This window comes from Molothrus ater, chromosome 17 (assembly GCF_012460135.2).
Source record: "Molothrus ater isolate BHLD 08-10-18 breed brown headed cowbird chromosome 17, BPBGC_Mater_1.1, whole genome shotgun sequence".
NCBI lineage: Eukaryota > Metazoa > Chordata > Aves > Passeriformes > Icteridae > Molothrus > Molothrus ater.
Window position 1 is genome coordinate 1,761,315 of NC_050494.2, and position 21,712 is coordinate 1,783,026.

The 21,712-nt window shown below is 50.0% G+C and overlaps 2 protein-coding genes across 2 annotated transcripts in view; one reads left to right on the top strand and one right to left on the bottom strand.

The window, feature by feature from the left end:
- Positions 1-309: 309 nt before the first annotated feature.
- EIF6 (eukaryotic translation initiation factor 6) lies at positions 310-7,452 on the top strand. The gene is made up of 6 exons (XM_036396041.2): positions 310-653; positions 733-818; positions 1,569-1,744; positions 2,953-3,129; positions 4,819-5,000; positions 6,129-7,452. Exons 1-6 carry the CDS (start codon positions 547-549, stop codon positions 6,136-6,138), a joined length of 738 nt encoding a protein of 245 aa, XP_036251934.1. The 5' UTR covers positions 310-546; the 3' UTR covers positions 6,139-7,452.
- Positions 7,453-9,805: 2,353 nt separating this feature from the next.
- MMP24 (matrix metallopeptidase 24) overlaps positions 9,806-21,712 on the bottom strand; it is a 41,548-nt gene continuing 29,641 nt past the window's right edge. The window contains exons 6-9 of the mRNA XM_036396040.2: positions 16,209-16,423; positions 14,775-14,913; positions 13,599-13,865; positions 9,806-12,329 (exon numbers count right to left, since the gene is read on the bottom strand). Coding sequence (XP_036251933.2) covers positions 11,992-12,329; positions 13,599-13,865; positions 14,775-14,913; positions 16,209-16,423 — 959 coding nt within the window. The 3' untranslated portion in view covers positions 9,806-11,991. The remainder of the gene's footprint in view (positions 12,330-13,598; positions 13,866-14,774; positions 14,914-16,208; positions 16,424-21,712) is intronic.

Below are 21,712 nucleotides of genomic sequence, written 5' to 3' on the forward strand. Positions count from 1 at the left end.
GGGTTGTGTCCCACAGGGCCGTGGCGGGGCCCGAGCTGGCGAGCGGTGCCTGGGGCGGTGCTGCCGCCACGGGCCGTCCCTTCTGGCCCGGCCCCGGTCCCGGTCCGGTCCCGGTCCCGGTCCCTCAGCGGGTCCCGCCCCGCTCCCCCTCACGGCGGCGCGCCCTGGGCGCGCTCACCTCCCGGCCGCTCTCACCTCCCGGCCGCTTGGGGGCGCTGTCCCCAACAAGGGCGACGGGCGCCGCTCGGCCTCGCGTGCGCCCCGCCGGAAGCGGAAGCGGCGGCGCCTCGTGGTTCCGGCGGAGGCGCTCGGAGTCGCCGCGGCCCGGCCCTGTTCCCGTCCCTGTTCCTGTTCCCGTTCCCGCTTCAGCTCCTTCCCAGCCCCGGCCCCGCCCAGTTCCCGTTCTCGCCCCAAGCTTGGTCCCGTTCCGGCTTCCTTCCCGGAGGCAGCTCCGTTCCCATTCCCGTTCTCGGCCCCCTTCTTAGTCCCGTTCCCGGCTCCATTCCCGCTCCTATTCCCGGCCCCTCTCGCATTCCCGTTCCTGCCATGGCGGTCCGCGCCAGCTTCGAGAACAACAACGAGCTGGGCTGCTTCGCCAAGCTCACCAACGCCTATTGCCTCGTGGCCATCGGCGGCTCCGAGAACTTCTACAGGTGAGGCGGGCCCGGCCCGGCCCGGCCCGGCCCTGCCCGCGGCCCCGCGCGGCCCTGACGCGGCGCTTTCTCCTTGCAGCGTGTTCGAGGGGGAGCTCTTCGGGACCATCCCGGTGGTTCACGCCTCCATCGCCGGCTGCCGCATCATCGGGAGGATGTGTGTGGGTACGTGAGCCGGGGGGAGCCTCGGGGGTGACGGGGAGGGGTTGCGATTCGGTCGGAGCCGCAGCGGGGCTGAGCCGTGGCGGGGAGCCTGTGGGGCAGCGCCCCTCGCCCTCGAGGGTTGTTTGAATACCTCGAGTGTGTGAGCAGAGGGAAGGATGATCTCAAAGGTCTTTTCCAACCTGGCTGGTTCTGTGAAGGTCGGAGGGAAGCAGAGACTCGCCCGGAACCGGGGTGGGGGAGTGTTGGCTCTCGGGGCCAGGTAAGCTCGGCTGCTCCTCGGTGCCCAGGGAGGGGGAGGCATTACCGAATGTGAGAGTCAGGGAAAAGCCTTTCACGTGTCTGTGCCTGGTGAGACCTATTAGGTCTGATCAGGTTCTTGCTTGTTCTTTAACCATTCAGTCGTGCTGCCACAGTCACACAAACAATAGTCCTGGGCCTTTTGTAGGGCAAGTGGCATCTGCACGGAGAGTTCCTTGTTGAGTGTCTCACTGAGAGCCTCGGGGCTCCTTTTGTCTTATTGGAAGAGAGAAGGGGGTAAAGATAGTGCCATTCACCCACACTCTGTGCTTCAGCCTGGCTTTTCATTTCCTGAGGTGCTGGTTATTTTCACATCTCCTGGGCTGAATTCTGGGCTTGGAAGAAATGCACAGAGCACGAGCAGCTCAAGCCATGTCTGAACAGCAGGGCAGTGCTAACACACCCTGTGGGAACATTATTTTCATTCTGTCCCGTTTCCTGTTGTCCTGTTAGGGAACAGGCACGGGCTGCTGGTGCCGAGCAGCACGACAGACCAGGAGCTGCAGCACATCCGGAACAGCCTCCCCGACTCCGTGCGCATCCAGCGCGTGGAGGAGCGGCTCTCGGCCCTGGGCAACGTCACCACCTGCAACGACTACGTGGCTCTGGTGCACCCGGACCTGGACAGGGTACAGGGCTCTGGGACCCTCCCACATGCAGAGCCGGGCTGGGAAATGCTGCCCAGGCTGAGGCTGGAGTGGTGGATGTGCTTTGGACAAGGGAGGGAGTGGGTGGGGTCCTGTGTAGTGCAGGGCAAGGGGGAACAGCTCCCCACTGACTGAGGGCAGGGCTAGATGGGAGAGTGGGAAGAAATTCTTCCCTAACAGGGTGGTGAGGTTCTGGCACAGGGTGCCCAGAGAAGCTCCAAGCCCCATCCCTGGAAGTGCCCAAGGCCAGGTTGGACAGGGCTTGGAGCAACCTGGTGTGGTGGAAGGTGTCCCTGCCCATGGCAGGGGGTGGAATAAGATGAGTTTTAAGGTCCCTCCAACCCAAAGCATTCTGTGAATCAGTGATCTTTGGGTGCATAAAATTGGGTGAAGTAGAGTGTGCATGGGTCTAATCAGGAGCGTAATGAGGAGTGCAGCGAGGAACACAGGAGGAGTTACAAGCTACAGCTGAGTGAGCCAGAGCATGTCATAGCTGAAAGAGACCATGGATGTGCATCATTACAGGGGTCTGAAAGAAAAATAGAAGGTTCTTGTATGAGAGTTTAAAATAAGAGCAGAGGAGACAATGTCACTCCCATTTTATGTGTGAGAACAGGTACCTTTATAGCACTGAGAGAGATGTGTTGTGTGGCTGCAGGTCCTGACAGTGTTTGCCTCCAGCTTGTGCTAAAGGTGGTGAAGGAATGGGACTTAGTGGCAGGAGTGCAAAAGGAAAAATAAGGGGATGGGAGAAGGCTTTGTACTATATGTTTTAAAAAGGTGTAAAAAGTAATGTAAGATGGCCAAAGAGAGAGAAATCAAAGTAATTCACAGTGAAATCAAGAGAGGAAAAGAGTTGTTAGAGTTATGAGGAGCATAAGACCATTTTGTCCCAGTGGTTTGGGAGCAAAGAGGACTGGTTTGCTGAGAATTGATACAAGTGATGTACTGCCAACAGAGAGAGGAGATTTGGGCACTTTCCAGCAAAGGCAGGAGGTTGTGTTTATAATGATACAGGAAGCTGGGAAGATGTGGAGTGTGGAGCTTGGCTGTGTGTGTTATTGTGGCTGGGTTGCACTGGGCTGTGCCGTGTGGGAGGCTCCCAGCTGAGGGCTGGGTGCAGGAATAGCTTGGCTTCCCACTTCACAATTCCATTTGGCTGAAGGCTTTATCCTCCTTCCATTATGCAGGAGACAGAAGAGATCCTGGCAGATGTGCTGAAGGTGGAGGTGTTCAGACAAACAGTAGCAGACCAGGTGCTGGTTGGAAGTTACTGTGTGTTCAGTAACCAGGGAGGAATCGTGCACCCCAAGACTTCGATCGATGACCAGGATGAGCTCTCTTCTTTGCTGCAGGTCCCACTTGTGGTAAGGCCTTTGTGGAGTGTTTGCTCCTCCCGTTCCCTCCCAGCTCAGGGGATGCAATGTTTCTCCAGATCAGGGGCTCCCAGATACAGTTTTTCTGTGAAGTGATTTTGGGTGGGAGGTGAGGAGAAGACTTGAACCAAGTCTTCCATACAGTTTCTTGTCCTTCCTGAGTCTGAATAAGCTACTCAGTACTTTTGTCTGCCCTCTGAAACGTTGCTCTGCTGGGATCGTGCACATTGTGCAGATACAGAATGTGGGTCTGTTTGTGGTTTGGCTGAAGCCAGTTGTAGCATCCCATGAACTCTCTCCCTTTGGTCAATCCCCAAGCCCTCAACCCTGGAAACATCATTAACTACTTACCATAGAGTTAGCCCTCCCAAAGGGAAAAACAGACTCCCCCATGGACTTGGTGTCACAGCTTCCTCTGGTTTCTCCTTCCCCTGTCACTGGCTGGGCAACCTGGTGGCCACCCCCCTTCCCCTGGAGGCCAGGCCCCTCTGCCCAACCCTTGGCTTGGCCCCCCACCCCTTCCCCTCTATAAGCTGACTGCTCCACGTGGTTCATCCTCTTTTCCCGAGGTTTACCCTTCAGCTACTGTGTTACCCTGCTGGAATAAAACCTTGCAAAAGAGCCTTTCTTGCCACTATCACTGTGCCAGTTATGGTGAGTGTTGAGTGGAGGTTTGGCTGCATTGCCTGAATGTTCACTCAGCTTGCCTTTTGACAGGAAAGGCTTGTTGGGGACAAAAATAGGCAGCAGCACCTGCCATTCTAACACCTGCATTTTTAGCCATTGTTTAAAAAGATTAAGTAAGAAACTCCTTTGCCTGCTCAGTTGGATGTGTGAATGCTGTTATCCTTCCTGCTCCTTGGATTCTCTGTCACTGAATGCCACACCAGTTTCTCGCCAGAAAGTAAAGGCTGTTCATTAATCATTTTATCTGACACCTTCAGAACTTTGCTGGTGGCAGAGTTGCTCTCTTCAGCAGTGTGAGCTGAGCCCCCCAACAAAGAGCTGTGCCAGGGCAGTGTGAGGAGGAGCCATGTAGGAGCTGTGCCAGGGCAGTGTGAGGAGCTGTGGTAGAGTAGTGTTAGGAGGAGCCATGTGAGGAGCTGTGCCAGGGCAGTGTGAGGAGCTGTGCCAGGGCAGTGTGGCAGTGTGAGGAGCTGTGCCAGGGCAGTGTGAGGAGCTGTGCCAGGGCAGTGTGGCAGTGTGAGGAGCTGTGCCAGGCAGTGTGAGGAGGAGCTGTGCCAGGCAGTGTGAGGAGCTGTGCCTGGGCAGTGTGAAGAGGAGCTGTGCCAGGGCAGTGTGAGGAGCTGTGCCAGGCAGTGTGAGGAGGAGCTGTGCCAGGGCAGTGTGAGGAGCTGTGCCAGGCAGTGTGAGGAGGAGCTGTGCCAGGCAGTGTGAGGAGGAGCTGTGCCAGGGCAGTGTGAGGAGCTGTGCCAGGGCAGTGTGAGGAGCTGTGCCAGGCAGTGTGAGGAGCTGTGCCAGGCAGTGTGAGGAGGAGCTGTGCCAGGCAGTGTGAGGAGCTGTGCCAGGCAGTGTGAGGAGGAGCTGTGCCAGGGCAGTGTGAGGAGCTGTGCCAGGCAGTGTGAGGAGGAGCTGTGCCAGGGCAGTGTGAGGAGGAGCTGTGCCAGGGCAGTGTGAGGAGCTGCGCCAGCCCCGTCTCACGGCTGCTGTGTCCGGCAGGCGGGCACGGTGAACCGCGGCAGCGAGGTGATCGCCGCGGGGATGGTGGTCAACGACTGGTGCGCCTTCTGCGGGCTGGACACCACCAGCACCGAGCTCTCCGTCATCGAGAGCATCTTCAGGCTCAACGAGGCTCAGCCCAGCACTATCGCCACCAACATGAGGGATTCCCTCATTGACAGGTAGGAGGATCCACCTTTGGGCAGAGTCGTGGGCAGAACAGGCAAGATTTTGTTACAAAAGCAGCTGGTTTCACAGTTGATCTGTCTTCTTTAATTATCATTTTTTCACTTCTTCTCCCCTTTTGTTGGTTACTGGCAGCAATTACTCATTGGGTTATGAAATGTGCTGTTGTAATGAGAATCCTTTTTGTGAGAACTAACATCTGTTTCAGCCGGCAGATTTTCTTTCCTAACTGTTCAGTGCTCAGCTATGGCATGAATGGGTTTTTTTGAAACAAATCTTATTTTAAAAGTTAAAATACCAGTGACTTTGCTTGTCATCTTGGCTTTTGATCACTGTAGTTATTCAACTGTTATTTCAAATGCTAGCTGTAACCATTTCTGGAGCTAAAAAGACTGTGGAACTTTTCAGCTGCTGCTGCCATCAACCTCTTACATTTAAAACTGCAGACTTGAATTTTTTTAAGCCTTTTTGCTAAAGGCTTTGTTCAAGTTACTTTTTAATGTGAGGCAGGTGTTGTTTTCCATCTGGAGTGGTAATGGTATGGGACCTTCCCCGTTCATTAATGTATGTAAATATTTTTCATAAGCAAATGTTTTTGCATTTAGGCAGAAGCATAGATGAATGTCTTGTGGGAACTGATTTTGGGCCCTGAGTTACAACCCTGAGCACCAGTGATGTGGTGCTGAAAGTGTGTTCCTGAACTTCCTGAGCATTGTAACTTGGTTGCTGAGTTCTCAGCCACAATCTGGGAATTGTTTATGGCATAATGAGTTCCTTCAGTGGAAAACCCTTTAAATTATTCTTTGCCCTGTTACACTTTGGGTACAAAGTCTTGATGTCTGTGAGCATATCAGAGCTGTAATTAAACCTGCTCTGAGCTGTAGATCATTACCTGGGCCAGGCTGAATGTGCATTTTGCCTTTGCCAGCCTGAGAGGTCTGATCCTGTGGCTGGCTGTTAGCAACCAAAACATCTTGCTTCCCTCTTATCATAGGTCCTTTCCTAGGAAGGGAAATTTCTTCTGGGCCTTTGTAGTGGGAAGGTGAGAACTGACTGAAGCTGGTATTTTGAAATGCCTTCTGCATTCTGGCACAACTAAACCTTCTTTCTGTTTTGTCTTTTAGCCTGACATGAGCAGTGTTGGTTCCTACTACCCAGAAAGCTCCTAAGGAGTGAAGTGTTGAGCTGCACTTTGGATCACAGATATCCAGAACTTCTGATGATGTTTCTGCAGGCCTGGCCCAAAGGAGAGGCTGCAAAACCAAATTATTGTCATCTTTTGTAAACTGTTACCACAAAAACTGACAAATAACATGCATAAGATACAAATAAGGAATGCTCTCTATCCCTTTGCTCAGTTCTTCAGCTTTGCTTTCTGGTTCTGTGATGCCAACTGAGCCTCTCAAATTACCCCACAATATTTACTCTTGTGGCTCTTGGATGTTGATCACTAGAGATTATTTTGCCTTAAGTCTTGCACCAGTGTCCTGCTGCACAGAGTTTGTTTTGGCACTACATGTGCTGTCCTCTCTTTCCACACTCCTGCTTGAGTGGTGTTTCTGCTCTAGGTACATGTAAGACCCCTTTGTATGTCCAGCACCAAAATACAGTAGTTTACTTGCCACAAAATAATTCAAAAATCATCACCTGCTCTTTTGCCCTGACTTGCAGCTGTTCCCATGGGATGGTGATTCTCAAGTGATCAGCTTGGATAAAAACTGGAGTTTTTCAGTGTCAATCCAAGGGCTTTTAACAATAACAGTGTGGGAGTCCCTGGACCTCCAGGGTCAGTGTTTGACCTGGTGTCACCTGTGCTGCTTCTGAGGCACCTGCAGGAGAGGGCCCAAAAGGCACACTTGCCAGTGGGCTTCATTTGTCCTGCAGGAGTTCACCTCCTACAATGGGAAACTCTTAGGAATCAGCAAATCCCAATAGATTTGGACCACCTTATCTGGAGTTACCTTGGAGACAAAGGTTAAATAGCATGGTTCTGAGCAGTCAGTCAGTCAAGGGCTACAGTTTTGGGAGCTTCCTCATGAAGAGCTCTGCCTGTGCCAGATGAAAGTAACTGTAGGTGCTACTTTCAGGCAGAAGATTGTAATTTCTTTCTACACAGCTGTTAGTCAGGATATCTCATTTCAGTTGCTTTCCTGCTTGTCCATTAAGGGTGCACTGAAGGCATAGAAGTGCCTCCATTTCCCATCCTGAGGGTAAGAGGAAGCTCTCACTTGTCTCCACACTGGAGCAAGCTGCCTTGCTCTCAGCTGAGTTCTCTCTCTCTGTATGGGCAGAGCTCTTTTCAGCCCAGGTGCTTTGGGCTTTGTAGGAAATTGAGTAAATTTCCATTTTTGTTTTACTGTCGGATGTTCAGGAAAGACTTTGTAAGATTTGGCTGATAAAAGGTTACTCCTTAAACTTCAAAATAAAGATTGCCATGATCATCTGTGATCAGATAGCAGCCCTTTAATATGCACCACCTGTCTTGGCCCTGACTCCAGGTCTCCTCCCAGCCTGCCTCAGTGTTTAGAGTGAGAAGCTGCTTCTCTTGGGCCATCTCACAGGGCTCAGCTCTTGGGTGGAACAAATGTGATACCTGTTTTAAATGTGGCTCTGTGGGTATCCTGAGCTAGTGAGATGGAGCTGTGTACAAGGAAAACACACTATAATAAAGAATGGGTTTAGAAACATAGATGATGGAGGATGAACGTGGTGTTTCAATGGCAAGTTGTGTCCCACGAGACCTGTGCAGCTCTTTAAAGAGTCCACAGGGATAGGGAGAAGGTCTCTTGTTCTGTTGTATTTTCAAAAAGCATTTGGGGACCTTGGGTCAGTGATCCCATGGAATGAGGGAAGTCCTCTTGCCTGGTTTAGGAAAGGCAGTGGATTAGGGCAGGGGATTTTGGCCATACTGACTTACTCAGACTAGTGAGGATAAGGACTGGATAGAAAGGGAAACTGCAGCTGAGTGTGAAGTGAAGCACGTTGTGGTTAAGAATCCAAATTTCACCCAGTAGTGGTGAACTCTGAGCAGTGCAAGAGCACACTCCTGACTGAAGCTCCACATTGGAACAGACATGGTCTAGGTTCAGTAATGGTCAAGAAAGCAAACAATGTCTGGAGTTAATGAGGAAAACAAAACCCAAAGAGCCCAAAGCAGCATTAGCTGGAAATCCATGATGCATCTTTATCCTAAGCTCTGTGTGTAGATGAGATGCAAGTGTTGCACAGTGGTTGCCAAGTGTTTCTGCAAATAGATATTCTGGAGTAACGCTCATCTACATTAAATTTTGGGTCTCAAACTCCAAAAGAGGCTGGGGAAAGAAGGGGTGGAATTCTCGTGCTGCTGTCCATTGCTTGCCCTGAGATTGCTCTGCAGTGCCAGAACTGGCAGGAGCAGGGTGCTGAGGAGGAGGCTGAGTGCAGCACTGAGTCACAGCAAGGGTGACATGAGAGCCCAGCTGAAGGGCTCTAGAATGGCAGGATTCCAGGTGACAGCACAAGCACAGGGCAGCCCCTGACTGCCCCTTTTCCATGGGCTTTCATCTCCCAAGGCAGCAAAGCATGTGTGCTGATGATGCCAACAGGTGTTAAGGAATAGTCAATAAAATCAAATTGTATGTTCAATTGTCAATCAAATCAAATGTTCCCAGAGCTGGGTTCCTATGGGTTCTTGGGATTCTTAAATATTGAGCTACAAAGGTGTGAGTTACATAGCATGACTAAAGCCACCTGGCACCTTTGCCATCAGGCAAAGGCAACGTGTGACTTCAGGTGCTGGGAAGGGTTGCAGGAATGATCAGAGGAACTAAAGGAGTGCTGGACAAATAGGTGATGCTATGAGAAGGGCTGGAATCTAGCCTTGGAGTGAATGTGACAGGAGGGAGAAATGAAAGTCTCATAACTGGGTTCAGTGGGAAGGTCTTGGGCTGCATAGCTGTGTGTGCTTTAATGGCCAAAAACTTGTTAGGATCCTTTACAGAGGATGTAAAATGTAAAAAATGAGCCTGTAAAAATGAGCCTGAAGGGTGATGAAATTATTCAAAGTAGTCAAAAACTGGAAAAAAACCCAAATAGAATATGGAGTGCAGTATAGTGAGTGTGGCTGGCAGCTTGTCCAGGGTGTTCCAAGGTCCCTGGGCTGTCCAAATCCCCATGCTGCAGAGCAGGATCACAGGAACACAAAACAGCCTTTTGCTTGTTAGAGTCGAATTAGCAGTGCTGATCCCTGCTCCCGTGTGGGAACAATGTGTCCTGCATTTCTGGACAAGAGCTGGAATGCAGCCCCTGCCCACAGAGAGCTTTGGCCAGGCTGATGGGCAGTGAGCCCAGTGCTCCTGTAGGATCCCAGCAAAGAGCTCAGGGGTGGGAACTGTCCCTTACACAAAAAACCCCTGTTTGTGCCCAGATCCAAGTTACCCCAGGACTGCCCATGGGCTGATCTTAGCAAAACAGAGGTGGTAATGAATGAGATTGTGCTGGAGGAAAGCTGCCTCCCCTCCTGCAGCCCCCCGTGGCTGCAGAGGGCTGTTCTCACCCCCTGGAATACCTCACCCCTTGGAAACTCCCATATGTAACACCTGCCCCAGGAGGGGCCACAGGGCAGTTAGAAAAGGCCCTGGGGTATTTCTGTGGCCCTGGAGCAGCAGCTGAGGCTGGGTTTTGGCAGCCCAGGGCAGCAGCTCACCTTGCTGCAGCCACCCCAGGCACAGGGCACTGCGCTGCCTGATCAGCTCCTTCCTTGGGCAGGCCAAAACCCTAACTGGGGTGAGGGAGAAAATACAAACAAACCCAGACACTGCTCTCCGTTGTAAATTTTTTTTTTTTTTAATAATTTTTTTTTAATGATGGCTGTTGGAAGTTGCTCAAAGGTTTGGGCTGTCGCAGTCCCGGCGAGATGGCAGCGTACAGATGAGACCGAGGTGCCAGGTGGCCGTGGTGTGTCCCACCACACCTCTGGTGCACAGAGCAACGCGGAGTAGCGTGGGGCTGTCTGATCAGGAGCTCTGGTTTCCTTTGGTCCTTCGCACTCCTTCACTCACCATGAGACGTTAGCACGTTTTGTCACTACAGTTCAAAGTTTTGCATCTACGAGCTTCTCACTTACTTTGTAATATGTTGGTAATAGTTTATGTTTAAACACAATAAACAGCTTGGCTATGGAAATCAGTTATGAAGGACAAAATACAGTTTGAGACCACATGTTAATGCAGTCCTAGTGGGCTTCACCAGACGAATCTAAGTGTCTATCCTGCTTCACCAGAGCAATATTTGAGCACTAATCAGCAATCCAAATGCTAACGATCTCTCTGCTGCTTTGTTCCTCATTGTAATTAGGAATAGTTTTAGCGTGTTTGTTGTTCTTGGGGTTTTTTTTCAGAGCTGACATTACAAAGCTGTAATTTTCTATACTAAGTGGACATTCTGTGCATTGCACTTCATTGCACTCAATAAAATTCAGTTATAGGCAGGGGGTTTAGGTTAATCACCTGTTCCCCATGGTGAGCGGGCAAAGCAATTCCTGTGCTGACATGGATGGCACTTCTGTACAGTGCTGGGCTTCACCATTACACTGCACTGCAAAAGGCTCTTCCACTCTTATTCAACATGGTAAAAATATCAGCATCAACATGAAAATCAAAAGTTTGTGGCTAGGGCACAATGTCCTGAACCATTCACAACTCTAAGAGGGACAAGCAGAAGCTACTGTTGTAGGAAGAGATCTGTGGAAAGTCACTAGCTGAAAGTTAAGGTATTTTTCTTGCCTTTACCTGATTTTTATGGCTCTGTCAAACATGGTAAACTCATTCTACTGTGTGGCATGCTTCCTTTGGTCCTTGCCAAATATTTGCCTGTGAAGAAGTGGGCAAAACAAACCCCCAAATTCTGAAGGCATACAATATTTGTAACATCTACAGGGGGTAGATTTAGTTTTATAAACAGGCCTAATTCTTACCGAACCTTGATTATTTCACCAAAATATAATGACAACCTCACTCCAAACAAACATTTCCATTCTTCTGAAACCCAACATACAAATTCCACAATCTAGTTACACATGCCACGGAACAACAACTCATCTTTTCCCAGTGTCTGAACGGGCAGAGTGCAGTCTGTCTATACCCATTCCCCATATTTTGGTAACGACTGGTTCCTGGGTTCTTGCTGGCGGGAGCTTAAACCAACTTACATGACATTTAAATATTTCTTTCATGAGTGGCTCCCAAAACAAAAACCATGATTGGTTTGGTTGTTTTTTAAGACCCAATTACTTTGTCTTCAGATTGTCCCAGTCTAGGGCTTGATGTTGCCAGGTGTCTGGTTTGGTGCTTCTTGAGCTTCTGCTCCGCACTCCGGTACCTCTTTGAGTGCTTGGTGGTTCCTCGTGCACTGTGCTGAGTGGCAGCATTGATTAGTTATGAATGTACAAAACATCTGACCAGCAGGTATTGGAAAATCGTATCCAGGTAGATCCCTGGATTTTTTAATAAACTAAGAAGATTTTTTAGAATGATTCAGCATCAGAATGTCTTCTGCTTATGACACTGAAATTGTTCTTGTTCATAGATTTCATGATCTTAATTCGTTTATGAGACAGCTATTAAAAAAATGGTTCTGTTCAGAGGTGGTTTAGCTACACTGGAGAATGCTGGGTTTAACAGGGAGCACTGGTGCAGGGAACTGAAGGAAGTTTCCCAGATCAGTTGAAACCTGTCTCGAAGACTCTGGTGCTGGCAGAGCGAGCCAGTGGATGGCACCGCGGCTGGCAGGTGACCAAAGCAGTACAAAGGAAAGAGGCTCCACACTGCAAGGCTGCCTGCCTGTTTTTTTTTCCAGTTTTCCTGCTTATTTCCATCCCAAGGTGTCCAAAACTTGTAGGTCACTGAAGTAGTTTTGTTTGGTAGGCTTTTCAATGCATTTTTTTCCACTTTTTTGTGTGTGTCCATAGTCCTCATCAGCTCAATGAGTTGAAATGTGCAGCAGGCTGTGTCATACCCATTCCTGGACAGGTCTTTTGTAGTACACAACATTTTGCTGCACCTCTTTGTTTTTAAACTGGAAGATTGTGTATACCAGGACAAGGATACACAGAGACAGGATGCAGGGGATCACCACTGCGATGGCATTGACAGTGCTGGGCATGTCATTTATTGTCACCATGATATCCACGTCGTCGTGCGGGAGGCGCCGGTCCTTGCTCCGCTCAACTTCCTTCTGGTTACAGCCCATCCAGTCCTTGAGGATCGACCTGGGGTAGCCTGGCTCCACACTCAGCCTCTGGTTATCGAACTTCCAGTACTCCTTCCCTTTGTAAAAGTAGGTGTAAACTAGGAGACAAAACAGAGAGTATTTCTCACTATTTCCCATTGGTGAGCTGTGCTTGTGGGAGGACATTAAGAGAGCCTGAAGATGGACACTACCTAAGTCAATAAAACACATTTATCCACAACATTCCCAAGCTATTGGAAAGTGAAAGTGGTTTTGGAGGTGGGATTTAAAGGAGAAGCTGTAACCCTGGCTAGCATGTTCAACATTGCCTATGGAACACCATTCCCCTTGGCCAAGACAAGCTGGGAATTAAAAAAGAAAACCTACTATCTTTAAAGGAAGAGTTCTGCAGTGAGGTATTTTTTAACTAAGGCATTTGTAAATATGTGCTCATCATTGCTAAGTGATTAATATCTTCTGCAGGGTGCCAGCATGTGCCTGGGTATGACAGTGTTTGGAAGAACATCCTGTTTCTGTTCATTCAGCCTGAGGGAGCAAATGCTGAGTAAGATGAATCCTTTTGCCACAGAATCCCAAAGATTTGGCCTGTGTTAAGAAGCAGTGTTCTGCTGCTAATAAAAGGGTGATGCTTTATGCTACATGTTGTTTGAAGCACCTCCCTCTCCCCAGATGACCCATTTTATAATGACTCTCAAGTTATTAGAAAAAAAAGTGAACAGGAGAAGGGAGCTGTGCTGAAAGTGTTGGTCTCCTGCACTGTTCCCCAACTTAGCTGACTCTCACTGCCATCCCTCCAGCCTGGCCCAGCCCCACAGCCCTCCTCTCACACCACAGCTCCAAATTTGAACACAGCCTCAATGGCACAAACCCCTTCTGTTGGCTCTTTCCCTTACTGGAGGAGGAAATCTTCAAATCAGAGAAAGAAATGTGTTGGAAGGAGCCTCTGGAGCTCCAAGCCCCTACTCAGAGCATAACTTCAAGGCTAACTACTGGCATCAGACAGGCTGGAGCCTTTAGCAGAGAGCCAGAGCTCACTACAGTTAGATTAGGAGGAAATGTAAGTTCCAGCACCCCCAGAACCAGGGCCCAGGAAAAGTTGGGTAGAGTCTGTTGTGGCAGAAAAAGTCCCATTCCCACAGAGCTGGATTGTCACAATGTGGTTTAGCAGCTGAGGAGGTGTGTGGGTTGGGATGAGGGTCAGGAAGAATCTCAGACTGCCGCTGCTCACAAAGCCCACGTGACCCCAGGGCTTCTGAGACTTGATTCCTGGATCAGATACACTCAAAACACTCCACATCCAACCGCCCAGCTCCCAGCACAGACCAGCTCTTCCCGATCTAACAGGTGCAATGCCTGCAGACACATACAGCCTTCCTTGCTGATGAAAGCCCCCTGAGGAGCCTGAGGGATTCCTCTCCACACGGTGATGGGCTTGGGGTAGCCTGGGTCCGTTGCTCTCTTGTCCTCGTTGTACCTCCAGTACCTGTCCCCTTTGAAGAAGTAGGTTTTGCCCACGGGCTCCCAGCGCAGCGCGGTGTCGATGCCCTCCCGGGGCAGGCAGCTCCCCAGCTCCACCAGGCTGTGAGGGTAGCCTGGCTCTGCCGTCACCTCCTTAAAAACCCAGTACTTATCTCCTAGAGGTGAGTGGGGACACAACAACAAACACATTGGCCTGTTAGAAGTCAGATTGATATGAACCGAAACCAACCAGTGGACTGCAGCATCTTGAGGGCTTCCAGGCTTAACTGCAATCTGTGAAAAAGCTGCTCCTCCACTTCATTTTGAATCTGAAACCTCATTTCAACTGCTGCTTCTCAGCTCTTGTTTTGGAAGAGCTCTTGAACAGCTCTTTCTCATTTACCTTCTCATGCCAGTCATGATTTCAGACTTGTCTCATCCCCTGTCTGCCATCCTTTGCTCAGGCTGAGCTGTTGATCAGCCCAAGCTTTTCACACATTTCTGTTGCCTTTCCCTGAGCCTCTCAAGTTTTAGCACAGTTTAGAAAGGTGAGGTACTGGAGCTGCAGACACAAATGCAGAAGCCCAGGTACTGTGGTTTTGTACCAGCCATGCTTTCCAGCCACCCTTCCTTGCTCACCACTTGCTCTCAAGTTACAGGATCCTGTTCAGGCACTGCCACCATACAAGGAGCTAAAGTGGGCCCCAGCACAAGGTTGGTCATTTTGTCTCTTTAGGAGACAATTGTCCAGAAATGAGGTTTGGGAGTGCCCTGCACCTGGAGAGGGCTCAATGCCCTGGCAAAAGGTGTTCAAGGAGATAAGCAGAGCACTGGCACTCGCTGGGAAATAGGAGCTGTTTCTTGTCACATGAAAGCCAACTTCCCCTAGTTGATATTAACTCTATACAGAGATGGTCCTGGCAAGGCCAGCCCACACTGAACTGTATTTTAAAGATCAGCGGCTGCTTGAAGTGCCCCCTCAGAAAAGGGCAAGGGTGCAGCATATCTGTTTTCCCCATTTTCATGCCACAGAAGCAGCCTGAGCTGAGGCAGGAGTGTCTGGCTCGTGCTGAACTGTACTGTACCTTTGAAGAAAACGAATTTGCCATCAGAGCGCTCATAGGCAGCGTCGATCTTGGCAGGGAGGCCCTTCCAGAACTGCTCAATCTGCATGGGGTACCCCTCCTGCACGCGGTTGTTGCGCAGACGCCAGAACCAGCGATCCTGAGGAAACCAGAAGCCTCTTGAGACTGAGCACTCTTGTCCTGCAGTCAGACTTGGCTGGGTCCAGCATCCAGCACTGCTAATCCTTGCCTAGGCCCCACAACCATTACAGATACAATTCCTGCTTCAGGTGACAGCTCCAACCCAGCCCAACACTGTCTCCAGTGTGGGAAGTGCTGTGGGGGGAAGATGGCAGCACAAAGGGGGAGATGTTGATTGATGGGGCTGTGAAAAAGGGTGGAAAGAAGGAGAGGGGAAAGGAGCAGGGGGGAGCGAGTCCACAGCTGTAAGCATTGTGACCTCTCCAAGTCTTGTCACTGAGGTGCCATGCTTGTCCTGGTTCAGCTGAAGCTTAGCTCCTGGAGCCCAGGAGAGCCAGACAGCCTGAACATCACCTGGTGACTGTGTGAAACACACAAGGTTTAAAGGCACAAAGGAGGTATGAAATATCCCTTTAGATATTCTATCATTACTTAAAGCTGCAGGGGATGCTCAGGGATGAGCATGAGCAGGACAGAAGCTTTGACACTTCTCCGAGATACCATCCCAACCTTCAACTAGTTTCATTTCAGGAATCTTCTGCAACTGATGTGGTTTGTCCATTTAATAACCTTCAATATGTCCCTTTCCACACTTCACACCCATTGGGCAGAAATAAAACTGCTGGTATTTTGGGAATGGGATCATGGATGTCCATATTCTGTTGGTACTCTAATGGGTTATTGAGCAAGGGCTGTAGTTTACAAGAAAGGTTGACTCCAACTCCTCAGGTAGGCTGAGTGCTCCCGGAGCCTCAGTTCCATGGAGGTCACTCTGAGACAATGAGGCCTGCTCCCAGAGAAGCTGTGGCTGCTCCATCCCTGAAAGTGTTTCAGGCCAGCTTGGACAGGGCTTGGTCTGGTGTCCCTGTCCATGGTAGGGGGTGGGACAAGGTGATCTTTAATGTCCCTCCCAACCCAACCCACTCTAATGGTTACCCATGGTACTGGTATTGCTTCCTGGCTTTACAGGGGGCTCCTTTCAGGCTTGGTGGCATCTGAATTCTCTGCCAATGCACCCAGTTCACATTTTGGAGCACAGGATGCCTGGGCATTCTGTAAATCCCATCAGGCATTGTTTCCAAATATTACAGAACCAATCTGCTCACACTTCCTTCCAATATTTCTCAGTCATCACCCTCAGAGGAACAGAGCTATTTTCACAGACATTTCAAATCTCACTACCAAATACTTCTGTAACCTTTTCCAGCAATAAAATGAAGTGAAGACTCAGGGGTAAGTGGGAATTCTCAGTACCTTGAAAACAAACATTTCTCCTCTAAAGAGAGCCACAGTGTTAAAGTTGCCATCACAGATGTTTGGTTTGGAGCCAGGGAGGGCTGGCCTGTCACCCAGGGGAGGACTGGGGGGTCGTGGTTGCCTCTCGTGTTTTCTTTCTGAAGTGGAGTGAATTCTGCGAACAGGAAGAGTTGGTAAAGGCCTGGTTGGCTCCAGGGGCTCTATAGGAGGACCTAGAAGTGAAAAGGAATATATTTAGCAAAGTGGACAAGCTTGTTTTTTCTGTAAGCTTTAAAAGGCTCCAGGCTGGATGGACAGCACTGCCAGGGATTTATGTACTCCTGATGCAGAGCTCATTCCTTAGAAATGGGGAGCAGAACAAGATGCACCCACATGTGAAAACTATCCCAAAACCCACAAGTGATAAGAACTGAAGAAGAGCCAGAATGTTTTTGTAGGTCTTCCCAAGGAGGCTGGAGCTAAAAGGAAGAAAGAGCCACACCAGTCATGTTCCCAACTGAAATGAAAGGTGGTAACCCTTGAATAGAACTGTTTAGTAGACCATAAAAAAAGGCAACAAAAAAGCCTAGAAACCAAAGCAAAACTAGGAAAAAAAAAAGGAGGGTGTGAAAACCAATGCTACATTGTAAGGAGAACTGCAGGGAACACTTCATTATACAGCAGTGACCAACCTGTGCTGTCCCTGGCGAGCAGCTGTGACAAGGGACCTCACCCCACTCAACTCCAGCACAGCTCTCCCTTTCCATCCTTCCCAAACTCAGCTCTGGGATCTGACAAGGCCAGACAAATAAAAATACAGGTGAGATAGACTGGAGCAGAGGTCTTAAACAGCCTCTTGCCATAGGATGTTTTCATGAACTGTTAGTGGTAAATCTGGATCAAATCTCACTCAGAGAGTCACAATTCTTGTTGCTTCTCAGAGAAGGCCATGAGTTAAGATGGCAATAAACAGAAGGCCACCAGAGCAAGGGATTTGAGTGGGCTTGAGATGTGAAGATGGTTTATTTGCAAGGATCATGGTTTCAATTTCACTTTGAGCCTGTAGGATAAACCCCCACCTGTGGGGGCTGCTGTCATGGGTGCTGTTTCAGTGTCACAGACTGGGGCCAAGGTGCTGCACCCCAGCTGGAGGTGAACACTGGCCCTGGACAAGGCTCGTCCTCACAGCCTGGAAGAGTCACAGCACCTGCAACCCAGGGCACCAAGGTAAAGGTTTTACTTAGCCCTAAAATGCCACTGAAGAACTGGCATGGCAGAAGCAGTTGTACACACCGTGGTCAGGATGATGCCAAGCAGCAAAGATTCAGATGAACCAGGGATTTGCTTTAAGGTAAATGTTTGCTAGATCAGTGGAGAGAGATCTCAAGTCAGGTCCAACAAGGGAAGCTGGCCCTGTATGTACTCACTGCTGGCCATGGCCAAACCAGCCCTGGCAAGGCTTCCCACACATGCTGCAGGTGGTCTGCAACCTGCTTGGATGCAGACTTTGCCATTTCACTTCAAATATTCCTCTTACTGTCCTTCTCTGCTAGCCACGAATGTTTCCTTGCTACATTTCACTCATTTTTGTTTTCATAACCTAGGCCTTCTAATTTATTCTGATTGAAGATTTGTCTCTCTAGACTGCCTTTTCATTTTTAGCTGCTGCCTCCACTTAGTCCCTGAGGCTTAGGGTGGGAGGTGATCCTGCAGCTGTGCACATGCAAAGAGCAGAGGAGTACACTGAAAACATGGAAATCCTCAGATCCAAGTGCTACTCAGGCAGAATTTGGTGCACAGCTATGGGGATGGGAAGCAGAAGCACAGCCTGTCCATTGGTAGAGAAGGTGCTCCCTCATAAGGGAGGCACTGCAGAGTCCAACCTGGCACAAAAGCAGAATGAGCAGACCCCATCCATTGGGAAAGGCCACTGGTCATTCCTATTTCCAGACTCCATCACAGTAACCTGCCTCCAAAACAGCTCAAGGCTGGATGGAACAGGTTCACAGGAGTGTGTGAACAAAGAGCCACTTAAGATGGGCTGGCACTGTGGTAATTAATGCAGAGACTGATCACATCCACCAGCCTGAGCAGGCAGCAGAGCACACAAACCACATCCTCTGCCACCACACTTCTGAGCAGCTTTAAAGAATCAAATAGAGGAGAAGTATCTAATTAGAAAAATCTGAGAGTGGTTATTGCATGGGTCTGCAAATGGGCCTGAACACAGTCACCTAGTTATCATATGTGATCCCAGCACCAGAGCCAAGTCCATCCCTGGGACTGATCCTGCAGCCACTTCCCCAAGGGAAGCAGGTAAGAAATCTCCTGGAGCTGGAAACCTCCGTTCTGGAGGGAAGCAGCTTGCTGGGACTCTACAGACACTGTGTGGAGAAGAAGAGTTTCTTCCTCTCTATCAGAAGCAAGGCAAAGAATGTCAGAAAGCTTTTGGGTCACAGCAGATCACCTTTAGAGTGTGACTTCCACCACTGGCACTTAGCCTCCTCCCTTCATGCTTCCTCTGTTGCAGCCCATCTGAATACCAAGGTGACCTGTGAAGATAACACAGAGAGAGGAGGCATTTAGGAGCCACTGTGTCGATAGTTGAGGACAAAATATAATTGTACTGTCCTCCTGGCTATTGACAGAGTGTTCCCTCAACTGCACAGCACCTGCCTGGAGGCTCAGCACCTGCCTGACTCAGCCAGTCCCAGCCAGCAGCTCCCCAAGCCTGCCAGCACAGAGGAGGCTTTGGGTCAGCTCAAGGGAGAGAACCACTTGCAAACAAAGGCCTGTCCTTGTCTTATTAATCTTCACTCTGAGAAGAAAACTATCTCCAAAGTACTGTTATGGTTTGAATAACTCAAGGGAGGTTTTGGTTTGAAAAAGCTGAGCTGCCAGTGTGTTTCTGCAGCTGTCCAGGGACACAGGCAAGGCTCCTCAGCCTTCTTCCAAACAAAGCCTATGATCCAAGGGAGCCAGGGAGAGCAAGAGAAACCACCTGGAGCTGCTCTGCAGGCTCCAGGGCAGTGCAGAGAGGCCCCTGTTCACACTACATGATGTAGCTGCCAACAAGCTACCTCAGGGGCCAGAGATTGTCCACAGAACTCCAAGTGCAGGAAGGACTCCTTGTCACTTGACAAATTCACCCACAGAGCACTTTGCACTTCTGGGTTCAGCCTTCAGGGCTGAAGTGAGTTAAGAGGTGCCAGCTAGCCTGGGACCATGCCACAGTGCAGAACAAGCCCCAGCACCCACAGAACAAGGAGTGGACAGTCAAGGCCCCCATGAACATCACTGGGTGGCAGGAAGGGTTTCTCAAGCCCTTCTCACACAGACATTCTCCTCTGAATGACGGCTGGCACCCAGGTGACAGAACATGCACCTGGGAGACAAGAGTCCAGAGCAGACATCCTTGCTCTAAGCCAAAGGAATGCTTTCCTGGGCTCTGGAACGAGGTGATTCACCTTGCACTTGGGTTCTCTGCTTTGGGTGCCAGAAAACTGGGTCAGAAATTCCCAGGCTTAGGCAGGCAAATGATGAGAGCTTAGGGCTCTGCAAGATGCTCCAGTTTCCTTCTGGAAAAGCTTTCAGAAGCCTGACATCTGCTCCACAGAAAAACAGAACATTTTTCTATACTCAGAAGAATCTGTAGGATGAGAAAAGTATTTTCTGCCCAGCCATAACACACACCAGTGTTTTTCCATCAGCTGAGAAACCTCCCAAGAGAGATGGGCTCCCTCTCAGCCTCCCCTTTGGCAGAGTCATCCAGGTGGAGCCCAAGGACAGCACTGGGAACCAGGCAGTGGCTCCCTGTGTTTCAGAGGAGTGGGAACGAAGATCTGGCATTCAGCAGGTGAGGCTCTGTGGACGCACCAGAGGTGGAGTCTGGTGTTTCCTGCTGGGTCCAACAGAGTCTGTGGACAGGAGGAAAGGAGCAAATGAAGTGATGCAACACAGAGAGGGTGTCTGGTATCTCTGCAATGTGCCAGAGATGTGGCACCAGGGCACATCCCTCCAGATTCCTGACTGCCAAGCATTTTCCTTCTTCTCTCCTCCTACAAACACAGGACCAGGGGCACAGATCCACAAGTCCCAGATCCTGCAGCTTCTACAGATGAGGTCTTGGATGTTACGCTGTTTCCTCCCCATGTCCAAGAGGACATTTTCAGAGAACATTTCCAGGTCCCACATGACAGCAAAGCTTGCTCTGATGGTCCCACTCACAGTGCAGTGTCACCACATGGAAATTCTCCACCAGGTCTTTCTGCTGTTCCCTCACAAGCCATCTCACACATGGGTGCAGCTCACAAGCGCCCTGGGATGGTCACAAGGGTCTGTAGGTTACAAGAATCTCCATGGCTGCCACTGGAAAAGGGGGGGAGGTGATGGAAGTGCTGCACGGAGGGGGTGAGGCCAGCAGAAGGCCCTGGCTGCTCACGGACACTGTGCCCTGCTGATCTCCTGTTCCTGGATGTCAGAGCTGGTGCTGTCCAGTTCCTCAGCCAGGGCCTGGAGTGGTTTCATGCCCACTCTGGACCTCAGCCCTCAGGGGTGCAGCATGTGCCATGTGCCTGACTATGGTAAATCAAAGGCGACTCCGACAAAGGGGAGAGAGAATGATGCATCTGACTCCATCATCAGAAGGCTAAAGAATTACTTTATTATACTATACTATGTACATTGTATCTAAACTGAATCTGCCCTGCACTCACTCTTGCTTACACCTGCACAGAACTGCACTCATCTCTGATTCTCTGGTGCTGTCCCATGACAGTCCCACACACACACACCTGGCCCTGACAGGCCAAGGGAACAAAACATCCTCACTCTGGGTAAACAATCTCCATATTGCATTCTACTTTAGCACAACACAGGCACAGCAAATGGTAAGAATTGTGTTTTCCTTCTTCTCTGCTTGTCTCACAGCTTCCCTCTGTTCAGAGGGCTTGTGAATACCACACCTGACCACCCTCCTAGTGAAGAAATTCTCCCTAATACCCAGCCTAAAACTCCCCTGACACAACCTGAGGCTGTTTCCTTTTGTCCTGTCAGCTGTTACCTGGGAGAAGCCTGAGCCCCTCCTGTCAGAGTGACCAGCTCTGTGACACAGCCACAGCTGAGCCGCTCTCCCCTCTCCACCTGCAGCCCCAGCGCCAGCAGAGGTAAGAGGCAGCTCAGCAGGACATCCAGGGGACCTGCAAACTGGTGTCACTTCCAGTTTAACTCCTTCCTGGGCATGTCACTTGTGACACAGACACATAAATACCCTTCTGAAAAACACACATAAAGTAGAGCCCTGCTATTTCCTTGTTTTATCAAGGAATGTGCTGCAGGAAGCAGCTCTCAGGAGATGGGAATGTTGCTGACTGGTGTTACAGCTGGCCTTGCCCTCAGTAACTCAAAATGGAAGTAATGTTTTAAACATTGACCTTATCAGCATGAAGCACAAATAAGAGTTCACATCACCTACTGTCTCTGAGGGTGAGTTTTGAAATAAATTCAGCAGAAAATAAATTAAA